Source organism: Tursiops truncatus, chromosome 15 (genome assembly GCF_011762595.2).
Source record: "Tursiops truncatus isolate mTurTru1 chromosome 15, mTurTru1.mat.Y, whole genome shotgun sequence".
In the NCBI taxonomy this organism is placed as follows: Eukaryota; Metazoa; Chordata; class Mammalia; order Artiodactyla; family Delphinidae; genus Tursiops; species Tursiops truncatus.
The window spans coordinates 46932289-46956788 of record NC_047048.1 but is presented as its reverse complement, the minus strand read 5'-3'; the positions used below and the strand labels follow the sequence as shown (position 1 = coordinate 46956788).

Genomic DNA, 24500 nt, shown 5'->3' with positions numbered 1-24500 from the left:
TGATTGGAAACAATTCTCCCTTTCTTGTTCTTTAAGCATTAGAAGTCATTTCTGAAGAGAAGGGCTACTTCATTATTTGTATCACATAAATTATGTATTATTTTTGTTTGGTACTTGATTATAATAATGTCTTTTTTTAGTTTAGAAGTTTCAACTGAGTATGCCTTTTTTTCCAACTAGAACAAAGGCAGCTGAAGTCACCTTCTTTTGTATTGCATAATATTTAGCATAGTGCCAGACACATAGTAAGTACTTAATAAGCACTTAATTGATCTGTCTTGAAGGAGGAATTCTTATTTCAAGCCAACTGTTTGATCTTTCATGTTTGGAACATAGTCTCTCCAACAGAAAATGAATCAAAACTTTAGGATCTAAATAAATGGCCTTTATCCCAAAGTGGTTCATGCATTTTTTTTTTTTAGGACCTATAGCTCTAAATAATTCATGAAATATCCTTCTTGGGAAATATTTTTCTGGTATTTAGTTTGTTTACAACAATAAAGAAATAGTATCTTCAGTTAAATACAGTCTGTAATTTTTTGCCTGGCTCTCACTTAATACACCAAAATAGTAGAATGACAAACACATTGCAATGAATTAACACACCACCATGATAACTTAAAAATGCTTTGTTCTTGCTGTCATCATGAGGTCATTTAAATCTCCTGCCACGGATCACAGCTGTTTATGTTCTAAATTCTTAAAAATATGCCCATTCCAGAAGCTTCCTGGCATATGCACAAGAACATTCTTCAGACACTTTTAGCTTCATTTGAGAGCAGCCACTACGTGACTGAAAAACAACTTCATTATAAATGTCTAGTTTTGTGCGTTTGTTTTTTAACAATTTAAGCATATAGGCAAGGACTGCTGAATTAGTTAAAAATAACATCAATAACCCTACAAATAAGGGGTGAAAAATTCTTTTAAAACCAACCATGAGCACAGATGACTGAATTATAACAATAATAACTTAAGCGCAATTCATTCAGACTTATTTTGGCAGTTTGCATACACACAAAAATTCTTTTAAATATCCTTTCAAAATCCACTAAAGTAAGAATATACATTTCTTCTGAACTTGCTCATTTGAAATTTTGAAAAGTCTTCAAGGGACAGGACATGAATAACTTAAAATAACTCAACTAGGTACTATGGCTGGTTTTGTTTATAAAAACAAAATACATGTTTTAAGATTTCTGATATAGGCTGAAACTGGCACTTTTTTATGTATGTGAGAACTTAGGATCCATTGAGAATACTTACGAACACTTACGGCTCAGTCTTTATTTATGTATGTTGTATGTTTAAATGAGACCATGTTAACACTCAATCCCAAAAGTACCCTTTAAAATGTAACTACCTACCATCGCCAACTGAACTCCCAACTTGGAATTCACTCTGTGTGTAACCATGCCCTGAGGAACACTGACATCAAAGGCACCCTTTCAAACTAGTCAGTTTTCCCCAATGGTGTGGGGAGAGGGAAGGAGACATTTACTTATCCTTAAAGCATATCAGATAGCAAAACTATCAATCTTTGTAGTTTTTAAAGATGAAGATTTTAAGTGTTTCGAACTTGGTTCAAGATTTGTTTAGAACATTGTTCAGACTTTGGTTCATAATTCGAACTTCTGTAAATCCCTCTCTCCTAAACTCTTACAGTACCATATTCTTTTATTCTGCACTATTTATCACAGCTGCAATTTTATGTTTGTGTGATTATTTTTTTTAACTATTATTAATGGTTATCACCCTTACTAGGTTGCAGACTCCATGACAGTAGAGGCCACGGCTTGCTTTTTTTCCCCCACAAAGGTAACCCTATGGCTAGTGGAGGGCCAAGTACACAGCACATGCTGAATAAATGTCTGCTGAATGAATGGAAGTGCAACTGAAAGGATACATGAGTCAAATTTGTTCCCAACCTTACAGACAGGGAGCAACAGTTCATGAAATTAAAAAGTAAAATAACAACTAGCCTTGGAAATAACAGTAAATAGCAAAATTCAGAGCCAACAAATGCTCCTTGTATGTACTTAATATTGTTAGAATACCGTTATATCTACTATATGGAAACAATACAGACAGCTATAATAAATATAATAAGGATAAAAGGGTAGTATAGGTAAGCTACTTAGACTGGGAATGGCTTCTCATATTGCATTTAATTCTCTTTCTCCTAAAATAGTCAATGAGGTATTCATAGGAGACACTCTCAAAGTATGTACTAAATGAAGAAATGTTAATGCTTTTTGTTGTTGTTCTTTGTCTAAAAGCTGTTTCAGTGGGTAGCAACTGTTTTGTATTCGCCTTGAATTTGAGCTTATCATTCTCTAACCTCTTCTGAATCTCCTTTTACTCTCCTGTAGAATGATGTCTTCCATTTGCAAGTATATTCATCTTACTGTGAATCAACCTGTCCCTGCTTCTTAGAATCAAATGTTCTTAAAAAGCTGACTTCAAATACAAGACATTTGGGCTTCATTAGGGAGTTATTGTTTCCTGTATTTGTCTGTACTTTATTTGTATGTTTCCTTTGCCTTTCAAGTAGTTTGTGATCACAATGTACGTAATAGCAAGCTGTCCTTAATACTAAAGTAAAATTCTGGCCAAGTCTGATGAAACTATTCTGCTCTTTAATTTGTGGCAAAGAAGATCTATTGTTATTTTTTATACATAATGTTTATAGACAAGGCAGAAAAATGAAAACTTTAATGAATGGGTAAGACGTAAGGAAATGAAGGCAATTTTTTGGAATTTTGTCAAAATAAGAAAGCTCAAACAGAAATGTTATACTAGCTCAGAAGTAGGGAATTTTCGTTGGGGACATGCACTAATCTGCTCTGGTCTAGCATGGATCTTGGGTTTTAATGGGCTGTTAGCCAAGGAGGCAGGAGGCAAAGTTTGGAGCCCGATCATGATGGCAGGTCCCAGAGACCACTACCATGAAGCCAGGATCCTTTAGTAGATGCTGCTCCTCCTCCAACAATTTAGAAGGGATACATGCCTGTTTGGGCTTTGGCCATGGGCAGAACAAGGGAAGTAAAAACACATTTTCCCCCCAGAGAATTTATAACCACAAGTCCACAAATCCATGAGTTTGTGGCTAGAATTCACACTATTTGTGTGGCCCCAAACACCCTAATCCAAAAATTTGGTTTCAATAGGTCCAGGATTGGAAGTGCCCTTAGGTACCTGGCAAGTACTCTCTAAAAGAAGTATTTTTTTGACTCAGGCCTCTGAGAATTCCCATAGGTAAAGAAAGATCCAAGAACAATTAGATCACAATCAAAATTCAATATGAACCAGAGTAAGCTGAAAACCAAATAAGTCAGACCTATAAGGACTATAGATTTTGGAATTAACAGAAACAGAATATAAAATCAGCACATTTAAAAAAACAAAAGAAATTAAAAGATTATCAAAGGTATGAGACAGATTTGGGGAAGAAAAAAAAGTTCCAGAAATGAAAAACATAACTGAAATTATAAAGTCAACCAAGTTACACAGCAGAGGTAAAGAAAAGATTAATGAACTGAAAGACAGAACTGAAGAAATTACCCAGCATGCAGCACAGATTCAAAGGTATGGAAACTATGAGTTAGATACAGAATGAGAAGGTACCACACATATCAAATGGGATTCCCAGAAGGAGAAAATAGAGAAGATGAGGAACAGGTAATATTTTAAGAGAAAATGGATGAGAAGTTCTCAGAATTTTAAAATGAATGGAAAGTTACTAATCTTCAGGATTCTGGGTATCCAATTAATTCTATGCAAGAATAAAGGTACCAAGCAAAAAATTACCTACATATATCATAGTGAAACTCTAGAACACTGAAGTATTTTAAAAGCCAGGGATAAAAGACAGCACTGTGGAATAAGGCCAACCCTTTCCTGACAGGGTTCAGAAGTGGGCCCCTGGGCCCTGGAATTAAGGAAGTGTATTCTTTAGTTACACAGGCTTCCTTACCTGTAAACTCACATCAATAGGGCTCAAGGGGAAGCCCTGAGTTCACAGTAAATTTGCCCCTCCCCAGAAAAGGATCAAGAGGTGACCAGCTCGGTGCATCCATGGCAACAGCAGATACCCTTCCCTCCCTAATCCTCAGCATTCAGCCTCACCACCAAAATCTTGAACCCAGCAGGAATAATCTCTCTGTGACTTTTATCCCTTATTCATCTTAGTCACCACCAAAAGCTCCTAATCATCAGGTTCCCCCTAATCTTCCATGTTCTAATCCTCAGAAGTTAACTATACATCCACTCTCTCTGTCACTATCTTCCACCCCCTTCAATTCTCTACCACTAAATTCCCTGGAATTCACAGTACATCATCAGTAAAAACTCAATTATTTTATCTCAACATTTTCTTCATCTTCTTGCTCTAACTGAAGCCTGGCTCTCCCCTGAAGATACTGCACAAGGCGGCAGCTTCAAGTGTTTGTTGGTGCTGCTGGTGGTGGTGGCAGCAGCGTTTGGTTTCTTCACAGAGCGCTCACACCAACTGGCCTAAGGGAGGGGGTGGGTGTGTGGGTCATTAGTGCTCTTTATCCAGTTCTAGGAAGTGTGTTACAGGTCCAGGGTTAGGCAGAGTAACTTACTGACCAATAAAACAGAGAACCAACCAATAGATCCACACAGTTTTGAAATATTGGTACTTGACAGAGGTGACATGTCTGATTACTGGGAGAAAGGAGAGATTATTCAATAAATGGAAGAGGATAAAAAACATCTGCCATGTAGAAGAAGTTGAAATTGGATTCCCACCTTATATCATACCAAAAAAAAATAAAAATCAACTTCTGATGAATCAAGGACTTAAAAGCCAAAAATCAGTCCCAAATGATACAAACCCATCTCCCATCAATGTTAACAAAGTTACGAGCTTTAATGAGATATAGTTCATATACCATATAATTCACCCATTTAAAGAATAAAATTCAATGTTTTTTAGTACATTCACAGATATATGCAACCATCACCAGTCAATTTTAGAACATTTTCTTCTTCTCAAAAAGAAACCCTATCTCTCTCCCCTGCAGGACACTCTGACACCCCCCCCCACCCTCCAACCACTAATCTATTTCTTGTCTCTATTGTCTGTTCTGCATATTTCATATAAAATATGTGGCATTTTGTGACTGGCTTCTTTCACTTAGCATAATATTTTCAAGGTTCATCCACTTTATAGCATATATCAGTACTTCATTCCTTTTTGTGCATCCAGACTTTTCAGAAATACTTATAAATTAGATGAAAATATACACAACGGAAAGCAAAGGAGTGAATACTGAAATCTGGATGATGGTTATTCTTAGTTATGGGGAAGCAGGAGAGATCAGATGGATAAATTTAAGTTGTTGCACAATTCTAGCTTTTATAGTGGGTTTACTTTTTACTAAAAATAAATAAATAAAAGAAGGTCATGCTGGACCAATGATGAAAGAGTGTCTTTATCCAGAGATTATAATGAATACACTTATGTGAACTAGAGGTACATAAGAATAAAAGGACAAGTTTAATAAACTTGACTATACCATTTTTGTTCTTCAAAAGACACTCTGAAGAGAGTAAAAAGGAAAGTCACAAACTAGGAAAAGCTATGTGCAAAATATATGGCTGATAAAAGACAAGCTGAAAATATAGGAAGAACTCCAAATAGAGGAAGAACTCCTATGAATCACTAAAACACAGACAAAGAACACTACATAAAAAATGGTCAAAAGACATGAACAGGTATTTCACAGATAAGAAAGCAGGAAAAAAATATTCTTTTCATTAGAAATTAGGCAAATGCCTGAGCGATCCTTTAAAAACGTAAGTTAGGTCATATCACTTCCATTTCCCACTGCATTTCAAGTAAAAGTTAAAGTCCATCCAGAGGTCTACAAAACCCTTTGTGACTTGGGCACCTCTCTGCCCTCACCTTCTATTACTGTCCACTCCCTGGCTCATTCTGCCTCATTATTCCTGAACAAATCAGAAATGCTTTCCCCTCAGGGCTTTTTGCATTTATTGCTTCCTCTGCCTGAAATGTTCTTTCCCAGGATAACACACAGGATGCAATGTCTTTCCCATTAGCTCTTTGTACAAATGTCATTTTCTCAATGAAGTCTTCCCCTACTGTCCTTTTTAAATGGCTACCCCCTCCCACCCATGAACTTCCTGTTCCCCATCCAGGTTTTATCCTTTTGTTTCTATAGCCCTTAATCATCATCTGATAATTTTACCTATTTATTTGTTTACCAATTCCCTTCATCCCCTCTCCCCCAATGTATACACACTAAAATGTAAGACCCCACAAAGGCCTGGATCTTTGTCTGTTTTGTTCAGTGCTATCAGAGAAGAGTCTGGCACACAGAGCAGGAACTCAACAAATATTTGAGAGTAATACACAAATTGAAACCATAATGAGATACCATTACTTACATACTCAATTGGCAAAAAATCACCTGACAATATAAATTAATGGTGAGGATAAAGAGCTATGGGAACTCACACTACTGGTTAGAGTAAAATGGTACAAGCACCTGGGAAAACAATTTGGCACGACCTAGTTAAGGTAATTGTGAGCATGCTGTACAACCAAGAAATTCTACACATATCCAAGAAATTCAATATATACCTAGGTGACAAGTCCAAGAATATTCACAAAGACATTGTTTATAATAGCAAAACACCACAATAACCGGCAATAGAACAAATATACTATGATATATCTATAATGGAATTCTATGTAACAGTGAAAATTAACGGACCATGTCTTCACATATGGATTATGAATAACTCTCAAAAACAGAACGTTAACAGCAAAAAGCAACTGACAGAAGAATACACAGAGGATGCTTTTATAAACTTCAAAATTAACAAAACTAAATATAGGCTGTTTAGGGATACATGCATAGGTGGTAAAACTATTGTATAGAAAAGGGGGATGATTAATATGGAATGCAGTTTCATAATTTATTCCGATAGAGAAAGGAAGAGGGTGTAAGAGAGGAGTCTCACAGGCGACCGCATATGTTGGTAATGTTCTTTCTTAAGCTGGGTGCACAGGTGTTCATTTTATTCTTTTCCTTTAAACTGTATACATACATAGTGTTTACTTTTGTATCTAGGCTCTACTTTCCCACAATAAAGTTGTTTAAAAAAAAAAAGGGTAGTAAATGTTCAGTCTTTGACAACTGTGTGCTAAACTAGGTTTCACTGCCTTTAGTCATTTAATCCCCATCAGAACAGTAGGTACCTAAACTCAGATTTTCTGACACAAGCCCTCTATGCTCTTTCCATGATCACAGTAAACTACTAATGCTAACCCAAACTTCATTGTAAGACAGTCCCGTTCTATACACTGTTTTTGGAAAATCCACCTGTAAATTGATGGCTTGAAACTTAGGAGTGTCTAATTGTTTTCCTCCCTGGGAGAGGTTCTGACTACAGAAGCTATTAACATAAGGGCATTTTGAGGCTGCAGTACAACCGAAATGTCATTTCTAAATTAATTAAACAAAAAAAATCTTTCTTTAATAAAAATGAAAAGAAATGAAAAGCACTTCAACCTCCCTAGCATTTCAATATTTAACGACCTCTTAAGCTATATTTTTCTTGCTGCAATCTAAGTATTTTTTCCACATATACTGGGCTGAGTTTATATAAGTAAACTGTAATTCTGACTACTGCTAAAAAGACTTCCCAAATAACTATTAGGAAAGCAGTGTCTTCCCAACCTTTTTCCTATTATGACAGATATAAAAAATAATGCTTGCACAGCACACTGGAGTAAATGGAGGAGGCTACCAGAGAAGGAAACGAAGCTGGGGGCTCTGGTTGATCTAAAGGCTAAAGGGATCAATACCTGGGGAAATCTGTAATCCACAGGTGGTATGCTAGTTGGGGATCTCTGAAGTAGAGTACCATTTAAGGTTTACTCCTTTTCTAGTATTTGTAATTAACTCAGAGTTTATTTCATTGGCAGTGTCCTCCACTGCAACATTGAAAAGTTACAGAATGAGAATTAATAGAGAATGAAAGTAACACTGAAAATTAGGACTTCAATATATCCATGGCTTGTTTTATAAGCTAGCACTGTTTCCATTCTTAGGGATTCTCTGTTGACAGAAATCTACGAAAGTAATCTATGATGGGTCAAGCATTCTTTGGGTCCAAAAAGATATCAGAATCTTGGAATACCAACTAACAACACGTATGCCTAGAAGCCTGCAGTGTTCAACAGCAAATACGCAAAGCCTTCTGTTGGCTTTTTTTAAGACCTTCAGAGCAGCTTATTAATCAGAAGACAGGCTTCTTAGACATTGTCACACGTGTGATCCTGGCCGTAGACCAAACTGTTCCCATACCCTGAGAAGTCTGCTTCTGGTTCGAAATTATGAATCCAAATAAATTACTTAAAAAAATTTTTAAATCTCTCTATGTTTCCACAGAAAGAAGCAGCAATGGAAACCTAAAATGAAATATGATTTATGACAATCTAAGGTGACAATGCTTAGGAAAAGCTTGGTGAAGTCCAAGGCAGACAGATATCCCTAATTTATGCAAGCCAATTCTTACGCCTTCAAAATGCATGCTTCAATTTACCACTGACGCGTATCATTCCAAACACCAAGGGAACCCGCCCCAGTCAAATTATTGGCACTCATCTTTTGACATACATAGGATCAGATTTTCAAGTTTATGCCAAATAATTTTACAGATAAAAGTTTTCCATGTCACTGAATGAGTAGATTGAGCTAAGGCTATCTCTTGATAGCTCATTTGATGAGAACTATCCCCCACCCTCAATGAAGATTATCATGAGAGTGGGGAAACTACTTGTACACTCTCTTCCCCTAGTAGATTACATCAGGCAAACAGTGTCACTGTGTATTGAAAATAATACAGAGCCCCTCCCACACGATACGTGCAGATTCAACCTGCTTAGCTACCAGTTCAATCCACAATATTTTTACCAGCTTTACCTTGGACCTCAAAGTTTTAAATTATCATTGCATTATAGTCAGTGAGCAGTTGTCTACAATGGTCTAACCAAAAGGGCACTGAGAAAGGCTGGCAAATCTTTCAGAGCGCAGGAACATGGCATATGGTCCCAAAGTGGGATTAAGTTTTATATCAAACCAAGGATCTATAGAAAGTACTTATGCCTTTTCCTTTATGTGGCTTCAAACCCTGAGCCAACTGTAGAAACTAGATTTGATTTTGTGTATTTTATCAGCATTTCTGAGGAGGCTTCATAAATTAAAAAGTAAGAAGCTCCTTAGTTAGCACCATGAATTAACATAACTGTTTCAAGATAAATGATAAGAGGCATGAAGATGTTCTACCCATAGGAATTTATCCCTAAGAAAATTCAATATAAGATTATGTCCTCCATAATAGCAAAACATTAGAAAGAGCCTAAAACATAAATTAGATACACAATGGAATGTGATGCAGGCATTATGATTAAAAGATTATTTAGAAACATGTAAAAATAAGTATGAGAAATGAAACAAAAAAGGTGAATGCAAAATGGGAGTATAATCAACTACATGTGCCTGTAGAAGATAATGGATAAAAATGAATGTGTAATAGCTAAAACATGGAAGCAACTCAAGTGTCCATCAATGGATGAATTGGATAAGCAAAATGCGGCATATATACATATATATACACACATACATACCATGGAATATTACTCAGCCTTAAGAAGGATGCTACAACACAGATGAACCTTGAGGACATTCTGCTAACTGAAATAAGTCAGTGACAAAAAGACAAATACTGTATGTATGATTCCATTTATATGAGATACTTAGAGTAGCCAAAAGCAGAGAGACAGAAAGTAGAATGGTGGTTGCCAGGGGCTGGGGGAGGGGCAATGAAGACTTGTTTAATGGATATAGAGATTCAGTTTTATAAAGATGAAAATGCATATGGAGATGGATGGTTGTGATGGCTGCACAATAGTATGAATGTTCTTAATACCACTGCACTACACACTTGAACATAGTTAAGATGGTAAAGTTTATGTTATGTATATTTTATCACAAAAAAATTGGGAAAAAAACCAAATGTGTTAAAGTAGTATAAGGTTATATGACTTTTCAATCTTAGAAAAAAAAGAACAGCAGTAATGAAACTGCTGAAAGTAGTCTGAGTGAATTCTGTCAAAATAACACATGGAACATGTGTGTGAAAAATGACAGTGTGCTAGCCAGGCAGTCAATATATAGAATGATGACGTGGGACAACCTCAAATAGAATAGGCAAAAGCTCTGCTTAAAGACCAAAGAATTCACAACTTCAAACAAATCACCATAGCTGTGGGCTGCGGGAAAACAATACATGAAACACACTCTCTGGTCTTGAACCGATTTTGGGCAGATTGTAAATCTAACGCAAAGTCAAAAAAAGTACTACTGTCTGGAAATAGTAGCTACAGATGCAAACAGTACAACTGACATGACACACAGGCAGAAAGGGAAAGGACCACATTAAGAGAATCAGCCTAGATGCTGGCAACCAGAAGCACTTATTGATTTACGTATTTAATTGGGATCCTAAAACAGCAGACCAATTAACCTAAAACTTCAAAAGGTATGGGAATTTTTAGCACTTTCTGAAACTACTACTATTATAAAAATATCTTCAGTTCTGCTTTAGATCTTTTTTTAAAAAAACTTCTTGGAAAACTTAAAAAAATTAAATCTTAATACTAACAGAGAAAATTATTGTTAAAATAATCCAGTAACTTCTGAGAAATTTACTGGCAACTCTATGGAGAAAATGTGCTAGCTACCACTGTTTTTAGATAATCCTAGCTGCTTCTCATTTTTATTACACATTCCACAAATTATTTAATTTTTCTTTTTTGGGAGGCGGCACAGTAAAAGTTTCAGCTTATTACCGTACAAGGCCCTTATAGTCAACCTGTTAACTGGAAGATTTAAGGAAGGAATGGACACCTAAGTTTTAAAATTCAAGCTATGTATTAGCTGTGTACAAGTTATGATTGTGCACTGCAAACTGGTTTCCTCCCCATCACCAAAACATGAAGCAAACTGCAAATTCTTTTTAGCTTATTTTAGTTTTCCATTTAATGCTCTCCTCTACACTGAACTCAAAATTTTAAACATCTGGTTATTTTAAAAGTTCTGACCAAAAAACAGTTTTGCGACTATATTTCAAATAATGGATACACTGGCAATAAATGGAAGTAAGAGATATAGCCAAAAGTAAATAGTGAACAGGTTTTGAGATGTCTGAAAATTAAAATGTTTGAAACCGGGCTGCCTAGCAAAATGAATGCCCAACTGATTCAAAACATTTTATTTCTAAATAAAGAATGAATAACACAATAGCCACAGATACAGGTCATTAATGTCTCTGTGTTTAAGCTTCCCATTGGGTCACTGAATAGAGAAACGGAGATGGAATAAAGATGGGGAAAAAGGAAGTACAAAGGATAAAGATCAGATACCAGAATCAAACAGAACTACAGCTGTGAAGCGTGGAGGAAAGAGTAAGTAGAGGGAGGAGGAGCTGCGACCCCACCTCTCGCCTCCGTGCGCGTGGGAGTCAAGAAAGACTCCTCTTGCAGGGTGAGACAGCAAGGAGTCCTTCCTTCTTCTTTGCCTTCCATGTCTCCTTCAAAAGACTAAGAATCCCACAGCTCTGGGTGTTTCCGACAAGATCTGCCCAGACACTGACAGTCTCACCACTAGTACAGCTTTAAGAGGTCAGTATTCATCTCATTATATCCTTTATCTCTATTTAATTCTGTCATCACAAGAAGTCCACAACTTCCAAATCATCCCTTCTCCTAAAAATATGCTGAATATTCCCATTCCCACCCTTCCCCAAAAAGAACATTTCTACACCTTAGTCCATCATAATCAGTCATTAATAGTTATTAACAAAATCCTCTTTATTCATTCCCTTGCTAATTTGAGTCTCACTGAAACCTGGTTCTTCTCTGAGGACACTGTTTCTCCTGCAGCTCTTCTAGGTGGTGAATTTTTTTCTCCCACAGTCTGTCCATCTTGCTACTCACTGCCAACTCCAGTCCACTGGCTGGTCTTCCTCCTAAAGTCCCCAACTTTTAGTAACATGTTATCAGACTACACCACCTACTCCCCCGTTACTGCAGAGATCTAATGACTATAGTCACACCCCTCACTTCTTGAACAGCTAAGCTTTGGCTCACTGCCACTCTCTCCAATTCTAGCCCTGTCATAATTCTTGGTGATTCCAATGTCCACACAGATGACTGTTCCAACATCCTGTACCTCACAGTTCACTGACTATTATTCCATACTCCCTGTAATCTCAGAAACTCCCCCCATAACTAGAACTGTCATTACCCAAACTGCAAACACACCATAATCTTAATTTCAAGTATCCTACTCCTCAACCACTAGCTCCAATCCTTCCATTTTATTCTCTCTAGTACCCCAAGGCTAACAATTCTTTTGTCTCACAGGGACCTACAGTCCATCAATCCTCTGACCTTTCCCCCATCCGTCACCCCAATATACCCTCATTTCCCTCCTAACCCAACATAGATACTACGGTCCATCATTACAATCGCCCCCTCCCCACCTCATCCCTACTCTCAGCTGGTGACTTTACTTCCCATTTCACTAGAAAAATATAAGCAAATAGAAGTGTACCACAAGCTCCCACCACCATTTCTACTCATTACTCTCTGTGACCATATTCCTTCCCTTCTCTCCTGTTACAATGGATGAAATGTCCATGCACATCTACCAAAGGCCAATTCCTCCACTCGAGCAAAAACATTCCAACTCCTTTTGCCTACTTTAGAATGTAGTTCTCTGCATCATTTTTTCCTGTCTGTGGATCACTCCCAGAAGTAATATAGCATGCTGTTATTTCCCTCTCATATTAAAGAAAAATGCTCTCTTGATCTCACTTTCTCTTCCAGTTTCTAGAGGGAGTTCTACTAGCATAAGTTAGAATGCTAACTACCAAATGTAGAAGAAATGACATAAACAGAAAATCAATATTCTGCAACTAACAATATAATAACTGATTCAAGCAAGGATCTATAAATCTATAAAAATCTATAACATCACCAAATAAAATGTTGGGGAACAGGATATTCACACACTGCACAAATTACCTATCAGCTACAAAAGAAAAAGTGGAGCTTTATGATGGAAAAATCAGTAGGACACCACCTTAACTGAGTGAGCAAAGTTAACAGCACAAAAAATGGGACAAACTGACATTATGTGCCTCCTGATGTGAAGCAATGGGAAGTATACAACATCATTCATGGAAAATTCTTGCCAAAAACTTTTCAGCTGAATTGTGAGGAAACAATCAGACAAATCCATATTGTGGGTATTCTATAAGTCAACTACTGTAGACACTTTAAAAATGACTAGTCCTGGATTAGGAAAAAACACTGTAAAGAATATTACTGGAATGAGTGAGGAATTTGACTACTATTTTAACGATATTAAATTCCCTTAGTGTGATAATAGTGTCATGCTTATGTAGAAGAATGTCTTTGTGTTTGGAAGTTACATGTCGAAGTATTTTTTTAAGGATGAAGTGTGATGATGCCTGCAACTTCCTAATCATCAAATATTTTAGAAAAAGGAGTTGTCTCTCCTAACTGTCTCCAATTCCACACTCCTCATTCTCTCCTAACCCCATTAAGCTCATCCTCCCCATTCTACCAAAACTCTTCAATGGTCTCTACATTGCTAAATCCCATGGTTTTTCTTAGTCTGTATTTTACTGACCCATCTTCTCACTGAAATGCATTCTTCACTTGGGCACCTGGATACCCCACAACCCTGAATTTCCTCCTTTGCTTCAGGTAGCTTCTTCCCAGCTGCCTCTGGATGGTCCCTGCTCAACTCTCCTCAACCTCTAAATGCTGGAGTACTCCAAGTGATCAATTTTTGAACCTCTTTTCTTTTCTACCTACAATCACTCCGTTGGTGTTCTTTACTTACAGAGATCTGTACAATGAAGATTCTCAAATTTATATCTCCGGTCTTGACCTCTTCCCTGAACTTTAAACTGGATATCCAACTATCTCCTTGGCATGTCTATTTCAATATATAACAGGCACCTTACATGTGACGAAGAGAATTTCTGAAGTTCCCCTGAAAACCTGTCCAACCCACAATCTTTATTATCTCAGGATTATTACAATAGCCTCTTGACTGATCTCCCCAATTTTGTCCCTCCCTGCCACTTTAATCTACTCTCAAGTAGAGCAGCCAGATTGGTCCTGTTAAAAATAAGTCAGCTCCTCTTTTTATTGTATCTATGGGATGATGGATGCTAACTAAACTTATGGCAGTAATCATTTTACAATATATGTAAGTCAAACTATTATGCTGTACACCTTAATCGTATACAGTAACATATGTCAATTATATGTCAATAAAACTGGAAAAATACCAAGTCAGATCTTATTGCTCCTCAGCTTAAATACTCCAATGGTTTCTCATCTCACTCAGAGATGTTCAAGCCCTTAAAATGGTCTGCAAGACCCTCATGATCTGGCCCCATTAACTCTCTGACATCATCCATTATTCTCTCCTTCACTCACTCACTGTGGTCACACTGTTCTCTGTGCTGCTCCTCAAACACACTAGATAAGCCACAGCTTCAAGGCCACTCACTTGCTAACCCCTCTGCTCGCACAATCTCCTCTGCATGGCTCACCCCCGACCTCCACTTCCTTTAGTCTCTGCTCAAATATCTTTCTTACTAAAGACTTATCTGTCTCCCCTTAACCAGAAATATAAGCTTTATGAGGTCAAGGATTTGTATGTTTTGCTCACATGGTGTCTAGAATGGTTCTTGGCATATGCTCAATATTTGAAGGAAAGTTCAGGCACTGCAGGATGATGAGTAGAAAAAAGACCAGACATCCTTTTCACCTGTGTCTATTAATCAGGAGATAACTAAGAAAAAGAGGACTTTTATCATATCTAATTTCCTTTAAGATTATAGACAAAGAAACATGTCATTATCTGTTCATATGCTGGATGAAATTTCAAAGATTAAAATATACGGCTTGCAGTATCTACAACAAAAAATTATTATCACATAAATTATTAGGGGAGGTTATTTAATATATGAGATAAAACTCATTATGCTTTATTTATATGTATATTACAAATTCCCTAATGAAGCACATCCATCGATAAAGTCTCAATATGCTAATTACATGTGTTACTTTCTCTACTCATCAAAATGAGTCAGGCAGGATACCTTATTAGCAACACACTGAGATGGGCAATGTTACTCCACATCAAAACAATGAATTACAACGTTCCTTAAAAATCTTAAAATTCAACATTTTTAATCATTTATAATCTCAATTAATAACGCTGTATTATCACACCTCCATGAGAAACTAAAACATCAAGAGAAAGAGTAGTTCACTCCAGTTGTTACACCCATGTACCTGTTATCTGCCTCCCTTAACACTTACCCTCGAAGAATTAAACTCCTAATGTTACTACACTGTATAATCCAACGTGAAAAGATAGGAAGTTTAAACAGTCTAAACTAAAATTTCTTTCAAGCCACGCCAAGTGCAGCAACTGTTAGTGATTATTAAGAGTACTTATTTTTCTGCAGTTTAATATTTTGGAAATTCAAGCCACAGAAAAACTGATGCATGATATACTATAATCTCATACTGACCCTCTGTGGTTTTCTGAAGTATAACATCAAAAAAGTCCTGCGATTCAGGGTAATTGTTACTGGGAACATACATTTCTTAAGACACAAATTCAACAAAATACACGTATGACATGAATAGTACTGTGTAGCTTACAAAGTACTCTATAATATCTCAAATTAAGCAAGAAAGGTATTATTAGTCCCACTTTCCAAATAAGTAAACTGAGATCCTGAAAGAGTAGTTCATTTTTCTCACTTAACATGTCTAGTATGTAAAAGACCCTTTACATTTGCATACACAAAGAAAACGTATGCACGCACTTGTGTGCACGTCCATACCAAAGATTCACAGGGTAATAATACCCCATACGGGGCCTTCAAAAATACTATGGTTAAAGACTTTAAAAAATGCATTATATAGCAAAATATCAACTTTCCTTCATTCATCTAAGAGTAAAAATTACATAGCGAATGTTGATGATAATTCCATGAAACTGGCACTTTCATCATTGCTGAAGGCATTAAAAACCGGTACAACCCTTTTGGAAAGCAATTTGGCAGTAATCTCAAGACACAAAAAGTGTCCGTGTCCTTTCCTAGTAATTCCATTTCTGGGAAGCTAGCCTACGAAAATAATTTAAAATATGGAAAAAGCTATAGATTATTTATAACATTCTAGATGTTTGGCATCTGAGATTTTAAATTTGAGGCTTGGACACTGGTAGTTTTAACAGCTTGTGAGAGAACCACAGGTTGATCCATAGCATATGTAAAGCGGCTATGTGAGTGAGGAAGTCATGTTACTAACTGATGAGTGAGCCTGACTGCCAGCATTAGCTTCTCCTTGTGGTCTCTACAAGTTCTCACATGCACAGACGTTTCTAAAATGGGGTGGGTGGGTGGGAATAAGCATCTTTGTTAAAAAATTGTTTTTATAAGTAAAAGGCCCTAAAATAGCAAGCCTATTACTTGGCTGGTGATAAAAGTGAAGAGATCTAAGGAAGTACTGATATTTGTGGGTTTGGGAATGGTAACAGCCTTAGATCAAATTTCTTTTCAATGCCATGGGCCTATTGTAATGAAAGATCAGAAACATGACTAAATATTCAACAATAGAAAAATGATAAATTAAACCACAATCTACCTAATCACTCAGTGGCTGAATAAGGGTAATGGAATTACAGATGCTAATTTTTCATTTTACATTTTCAAAATATTTTATATGACATTAATATCACATCCACAAATAGCAAAGTCAAGATAAAAATGTACTGCTAAATATAAAAGGGAACAGTTACTAATTCATCACATGAGATCAGCATTACCCTGATACCAAAAGCTAATTAAGGACATTTCAAGAAACGAAAACTATAGACAAATATTCCTCATTAACACAGGTTCAAAAATCTTTTATGAAACATTACTAAACTGAGTCCAGGAATATAAAAAAAGTACAATGAACCATGACTAAGTGAGGTTTATCCTAGGAAAACTGTACTGCTTAAATCTTCCTATGTATCACTTTTTGGTATTTGCACTACATAACTGTACTAATAAAGACAAAGGTTAGATCTGGCCCACTCAATATAGCTCTAAAATATTTAATATAAAACTCTGCAATCAACTTTATTTTAAATCTTCTTTCTCAAATAGTCACCTGAATACCTCAATTTAAAATATGTTCATTTAAAATATCTTCATTCAATAAGCTCATTCTAAGATTAGAATTAAGCTACAATTACAACATACTTGACTAAAAGACAAAATTCAACATTTCTTGGAATCATAAATCCAAGGACCTCATATAAAAAAATTTCTTCACACATCTCTGAGTGGTATGGTTGTATTGCCTTATTGTGAGACTTACTGACAAAGGACACTCAACTCCTTAAAGCAGCCTCTGTGCTCTTCTGATGAACAATCCTAATGATACAGAGAATTCCTCTTTACCTTACACTGAAATCTACTTTCCTTCAACTTTTATCCACTGGTAAAAGCACTGACTTCTGAGGTAGTATGTGAGATTAAGTCTCTGTTTACATACTCAGCCTCCAAGTACTTGAAAATTACTATTAAGTCACTTTTTAGACTTTTCCTCTCCAAGCTAAATTAATTGAGTTCTCTCAACCACTGTTCATAGGATAACACTACTAAACTTCATTTTTTCTTACCACCACTTCCTGCAAAAGCCAAACATTTAAAACAAATGGGTTATAACATAGCACCATGTTCCTATAGAAATAGGCAGAAGATATGTGTATATCCTAATAAATTTACTGCAAGAGTCAATCAATCCTCAAATATCAAAATATCCTAGTTTCCGCCCCCTCAAATAAAAACAACCTAACAGATATTTTACTCTCAGTGCAAAAACATACTAGTGTAAGAAACAGAAGTAACTGAATATAGAACAGTTAATGCAATGGTGCTATAAGTAGCATTTTTTCATCTAGAGACGAATTGAGGCTAAAAGAATTGAATCCTTGTCAAAAATTATACCTACCTTTAAAAGATATACATATATGTAAAAAGCAGTAATTTGCAAAAAAAACCCCACATTATTTGCAAAGGTACATGCTGATTTGCCCAGGATGGTTAAGAAAAAATGCATATGCTAGAAAACAACCCTCCTTTATCCTAGCTTTTTCTTTGTTTAGCTTTGACATGGTTTTAATGTTATTGTACTAGTATTGGGTTATTGAACTCTTCAAGGCAGTTATAAAAACCACTTACGATGCTATACTTCTTTGTTCAAAAATACTCAAACATTGCACAACTGAGATGGAAAACTATGTATTACATATTTTGTGTTAGTGAAACCTCACTAATTAAAGTCTAGTAGCAGTTACTGGAGAAAAGTCCACTTATTAATAACATATTTTGAAAAAAAGTTTAATGACTTTAGAATACATGGTGCCTGGATTCAAATTTCTATAACCTGGGAATACTGGAATTAAACCTAGGAAAGGTCTACTTTTATAAATGGATAATTTGTAGTTAGTAAATTAAAGAGACAAAGAATAAGCCACAGGAGTAGAAAACGCTGGTGCTAAAGTGAATTAAATCATGCATGCAGATATCATGTTATCTTCCTCACCAAAATACTCCTTGAAAATGTGATTTTTTTAAAGTTTATGTTTCCAAAGAGTTGATCTTCGTTTCTTTTATATCCAACATCCCCAAACGAAGGAAAACAAGTGAACATTTAGTTAGTATCTAATTCTTACCTGGAACCCACTTAATTTCCATTTCCATATCATTTTCTTTGCCTTTCTTTTCTTTTTCTTGAATAACTTGCAAGAGCTGCCTATATTTAGCAATTTGTTCTTCATCATCCTTCTGGCTTCTTTTTGTTTTCCCACCTTCTTCTACACTGACTCCATCATCACCTAACAAAAAAATCAATTTCATTTAATACACAGAAATAATTTACTTCTAACTTCAGTGTTTAATCTCAGTCACTGCAGCACCCTTCTAAACAATGTCAGATACACTATAACAATAGAATATCAAAATCAGACTTAAATTTCTTAATACAAAATGAGTTAAATGACTTAGGTCTTGTTTATGATAAAAATCAGTTGCAATATAAGTTAGCATGGTCACAATATTACACTTGGGAATCTCTTTTTATTAAAATTCATATTTCAAAATAATCCTGTAGTCATGTAACATCCTTAGACTTTTCCGCCCTGCAAGCAAGATAGCAGGGATGGCACTTTTTTCCTCTTTATGTCTCCCACCATCCAACAGTGTGGCTTTAAAATGTATGGTCAATAAAAGGAGCCTGAATAGTGTTGAGATGCATCTGATAAATGGATTTAGCCATTCATGCTGATGATACAGATAAAGGAAGTTGCCTGTAATCCAAAACAAAGAATAATGAGTCCTTTCCATTTGATAGTGAGCAAGCATGCTTACTCTCAGGATCTCATTAATACATTAAGAATAAAAATGGATAAATTAGAAGTTTGTGCAATTAATTTCCTCATGTGGAAAATATTCACGTTTACATTTCCTAATTTCATAAAAATAATTATAATACAACGGAACAGTATAAAATTCATGGGCAAAAAATACGAAAGAAAACTAATACATGAAAAGTTTGTTTGCTCTATATTTCCACTGTAATTCTCCAAGTCAAAAACATAAATTAAGAACCTGGGTTTTAATGCAAAACATACTTACTGAATTGACTAAATGTCCCCAGTATAGGAAAATTTAGAAGTAGCATACAGAAGACCCTCCCTTCTATGAGCTACGGCTAACTGGTCACTAAATATGTCTGACATTATTAAGCATTCAGCTGTGAAACATCAACGTTAACAGACTGTCCTTACATTTTCAAAAAGGTGATGTGAAAGAAATTGGTTAAGTAAATGTTTTTATAGTTTTTTTCTCTAAATGAATAAAAAATAGTCCACGACATTCTTTCCATCCCATCACACTTTTACATTTTCACTCAAACAGCTGAAATTCATTTTTTTCCTGTTTGTGCTTTGTGCCACAATAATAATGTTGGATGGAATTCTGTCATGTATCCCGTAATTCAATGGATAAAACATCAGGAACACATTAACAAAATGGCAATGTATTTCTTTCTATTAAATGCTTACTTCTGAAAATATAATTAGAAGCAAGCTCCTTCCAGGTTGAAATTTTAGTGGTAAGTCTCTGATGGCCTACTTTAAATTGATTTTTTTCCAGTACTAAAATTTTACTTTCTGAATCTCTAAAATGTGGGTTAACTCATGGAAGTCTGTTTTTTCCCAATTCAAGGACAAAACTTTGTGAAAGCCTTAATAATATAAAAGGAGAAAAAAATTAACTGTAAATGTAAGAAACCCTGGTATAATCTCTTATAAACTACAACAGGAACATATAGTAACTCTAAGGCATTCAAATATACTAAATGTATCTATCAGAGGTACTAAACTATAGATTAAAATGACTTTGCAATCAATTAAAATACTGAAGAAAAATAAAAATGCATGCTTTAAAAAAGTTAATTAGTATATTTCAAACAAAAAGCCATTAATCCTTAAAGTTTTAGAAGTAAAGACATATGACATGAGGTAGTATGCTAAGACTTTACATACATTATCTCAATTTTTCCAACTATGAGCAGGTACTATTATGATCCTCATTTCATACCTTTGGAAAGAAAAGGCTTGAGGGCTAAGAAAACCTAACCTAAGTAACTTCACTATGTGGTGAAGTCAGGAATTGAATCAGCAAAGCCCAAGACCTTAACAAGAATATATTGACAAATTAATGGTTATCTTCCCATAATATTTACTGCCCTAATGTATTCAATAATGTCATTTCAAAATCTAGTTAAGTTCTCCCAAAGCAAACAAAGAAAACCTATTTGAAAAACTTGTATTCAATCCTCTTAAGAATACACAGAATGATATTTTTTCCTTTATCTTAGAGCTGCTACTAAAGAAAAACTATCCAGAATTTTCAGAAAAGTGTTAAATGACCATATAGTATATAAATAAAAGAAAATGTAGATAAATTAGTGTATCTATGGGGGTAAAAAATGTAAAGGCTATTTGAGAAAGACTCAGCTGTTCTGTATACACTAAAAATAACATGGTCACTCAACTGTTTGGAATGCCAAAGAAATTAACAAGCAACAGCCATCAAGGCCTTAAATATGAAGGCTTTTGTGTCCATATAACTACCACTGCAAATCATATACTTTTTCAAAGATTATTAGATACCTAAGAAATTATGTGGTTTTATTAATATGAGATTTCTGAACAAAGAAACTGGAATGATTAAACATGATTCTCCATTCAATGCGTAAACAGAGTTCAAGAGTAATACTTTATGAAAAACTTAGATCAGTGAAGCAATATCTTCAATAGCCTAAAATCATAGGATCTTAAGAAAGTTAAGGTTTAATGGTCCTATGATAATACTAAAGAAGCATTTTAGGATTTATTTAATTTCACATTTACAAAATTGTAAATTATAAAAACAATATATATGCAAAAGAAAACCCAAAAGGACAGGTATGAAAAATGTCAGGCTATAAATAAAAGTAAGAATATTCACTCCTGCTAATTTAAAATACCTTATGTTTAACTTTTATGGTTCATTTGCTGTCAGCACATAATTCTATCTTACTCATAATTGTGCATGGTTGAGAATTCATCTAATAAACAAAAATGAAAGTGTGAAGATATCTGGGAGAGAGTATCAACCAAAAACTAATAAGAAATTACAATCAAGCAACCAAATTTCCAAACAGAGCCAGATCCAATATAAGGGAAAAGGGGTTTTTTGGCCCTATTTTAAAAAAATGAGCTATTTTAAGCAAACAACATATATAATTTAAAAATACACCATCGATCATTTTAATCATCAAAAAAATTTTTAGATAAAGATATAGACAATCTGAGAACTTCTGCTTCCATTAATGGGAAGCTAGGTACACTTCAGACCAACCATTTTACTGAGGACATCAAGCTGGATGAAGTGTTTAAAAAAATCTTTTTAAAAGATTCAGAGGGATTTAAAAAAGAAAAAAAGAAAACTTCAAAGAACTGACAAATTAGTGAAGAATTACCAAGTCAAAATCAAGAAGATGGTGATCAGAGAGATGACCCCAGTGTTCAAGACCTATTTGCCCTGAGTGCATGTACTGATCTACCAAAGAAACAGCTGTGAGACTAACCTATAGTTCTGGCAGCCTGACAGGCTAAGAAGACAAAATTTAAAGAACCAGCTAGTACCCCCACATTTGGGTCCCACAGTAGGGACCCAAAAGGATATACTCCAGGGCAAGGGTCAACCAGAAGTAAACTAGCTCTCACACAGACCTGCATTGCCCACTAGGTCCAGGGAACCTCAAGTCTTAAAATTTGGAGTGATGTGGTTCCAGAATGACCAGAGTAAATGAAAGTCCTCTCTGATGAGACACTCTCACCTCAAATATCAAACCGGCACAAAAAGTTAACCAGGCATACAAGTGAACAGGAGAAGTATCTTGTAAAGTAACAGAAATCAACTCCAAAAGATTTGAAATAAATACTGAAATTATCAGACATACACTACAAAAACATGTTTCCTCTGTTTACAGAAATAAAAGAAGGCACTGAAAATAACTGCAATGAGTAAAAAACGTTAAAAAGTTGATATTGCTGACCTGAAAAATAGTCAAACTGGACTTTTACAAGTAAAAAAATATAATAATCAAAATTAACTCAATGAACAGTCCATCAGCAGATTCAACACTGCTGAAAAGAGAATTAGTGGACTGGAAGATAGCTAAGAAAAAATATTCAGAAAGCAACATAGAAATACAATAGATAAAAAATACAGGAGAGAAACAACATGGAAGTTACAGTGAAACGATCTAACATATATTTAATTGGAGTCCCAGAGGAGAGGGGAGAAGAAACACCTGAACAGATAATGGCTGAGAATATTCCAAAACTGATTGAAAGATACCACGCCACAAATGCAAGAAACCCAACCAACCCCAAGCACAATAAATTAAAAAAATCTATTCTTAGTTCATATTAAAACTGCAGAAAAACAAAAAGGAAGAGAAAACTTTAAAAGCAGTCAATGAATAAAATCCAGGCAACCTTCAAAAGACTGAAAAAAGTAGACCGACGGCTGACTTCTTAAAAACAACAATGAAGCCAGAAGCCAGCAGGATATTATCCTCAATGTGGAGACAGGAGGACTGTCCACCTAGAATTTTTTTACCAGTGAAGATATCTTCACAAATAAGGCAAAAAAGGAAATTTTTAGAGTAAACTAAAATTCAAGAGCTTGACACCAGTAGATACTACTGGAAATTATCAAAGATATACTTAGGGCAGAAGGAAAATGATCCCAGACAGAAGTATGAGATTTAGAAAAGAATAAGGAGCAAAAGTAGTATGGAAAATGTGGGTAAATTTAAACAAAAGAGTAATATTAATGTCCTATGGGACTTAAGAATTACAATATACAGAATAGCATGAAAGTTGTTTTAAGATTCCTTGTATTCTCTAGGAGGATAAAAATATTAATTAGCATTAAACTTTAATAAGGACACAAGTCATGATTTCTAGGATAATCACTAAATGGACAGAAAGAGGCTACTTTGTAAACTAATTGAGCAGAAAAATGGAATGTAAAAAATAATCCAAAAGAAGTTCTTAGTTTAAAAAGGGGGGGTAATAAAGCATTTTACTAGTTTAAGTGACTGCATTACTACAACAATCATGACTAGTCTAAAAGGCCAGACTTTTTTGTGAGGTCAGGGTTTCAAAGTTTTTGGTTAAAGAAATTCAGGCTAAGAAAATACCTTTAAACAAAAAATTTCAATTACTATCTAAAGGTGTATATAATACTGTGTATGTGAGCTTACTTCACAGACAGTTTGAAGATTAGTTTGATATTCCCTTTTAAGCTACTGTCAAACTTATTTCCATTAGTAAGTCTAGTTTAGGTATCCAAATGCTTACAAATGTAGAACACCAAAAGATGAACAGTACCTTGTAGCTCCTCTTCTATCTCTTCTTCGTCTTCACTAGAGGAAGCTAAGTAGGCTTGAAAATCCATGTCCAAAAGCTCTTCCTTTTTAAACTTCCTGTTGAGTGTTGTAATTCTTTCATGATCTGTCTCATCCCAAGTGATCTCCACCTTTCACCAATGAATAAGAAAAAAAACAACAAATAAAATAAAAATGGAAATGTCAGCAACCCAAACTTGTTAAAGAATATTTATCGTTAATTTGTATGTTTAACAGTAAACTAAAAAAGTTAAGACGTGCTAAAACAAATAATAAATAACATGCTTAATGAAAA

The 24500-nt window shown here is 35.1% G+C and overlaps 1 protein-coding gene across 2 annotated transcripts in view; it reads right to left on the bottom strand.

Moving 5' to 3' along the window:
* Nucleotides 1-24500, bottom strand: part of ESF1 (ESF1 nucleolar pre-rRNA processing protein homolog) — a 59394-nt gene that overhangs the window by 19253 nt on the left and 15641 nt on the right. For both annotated transcript variants that reach the window (XM_004317024.4, XM_019941415.2), the window contains exons 8-9: nucleotides 24189-24336; nucleotides 18912-19073 (exon numbers count right to left, since the gene is read on the bottom strand). In XM_004317024.4, coding sequence (XP_004317072.2) covers nucleotides 18912-19073; nucleotides 24189-24336 — 310 coding nt within the window. The remainder of the gene's footprint in view (nucleotides 1-18911; nucleotides 19074-24188; nucleotides 24337-24500) is intronic.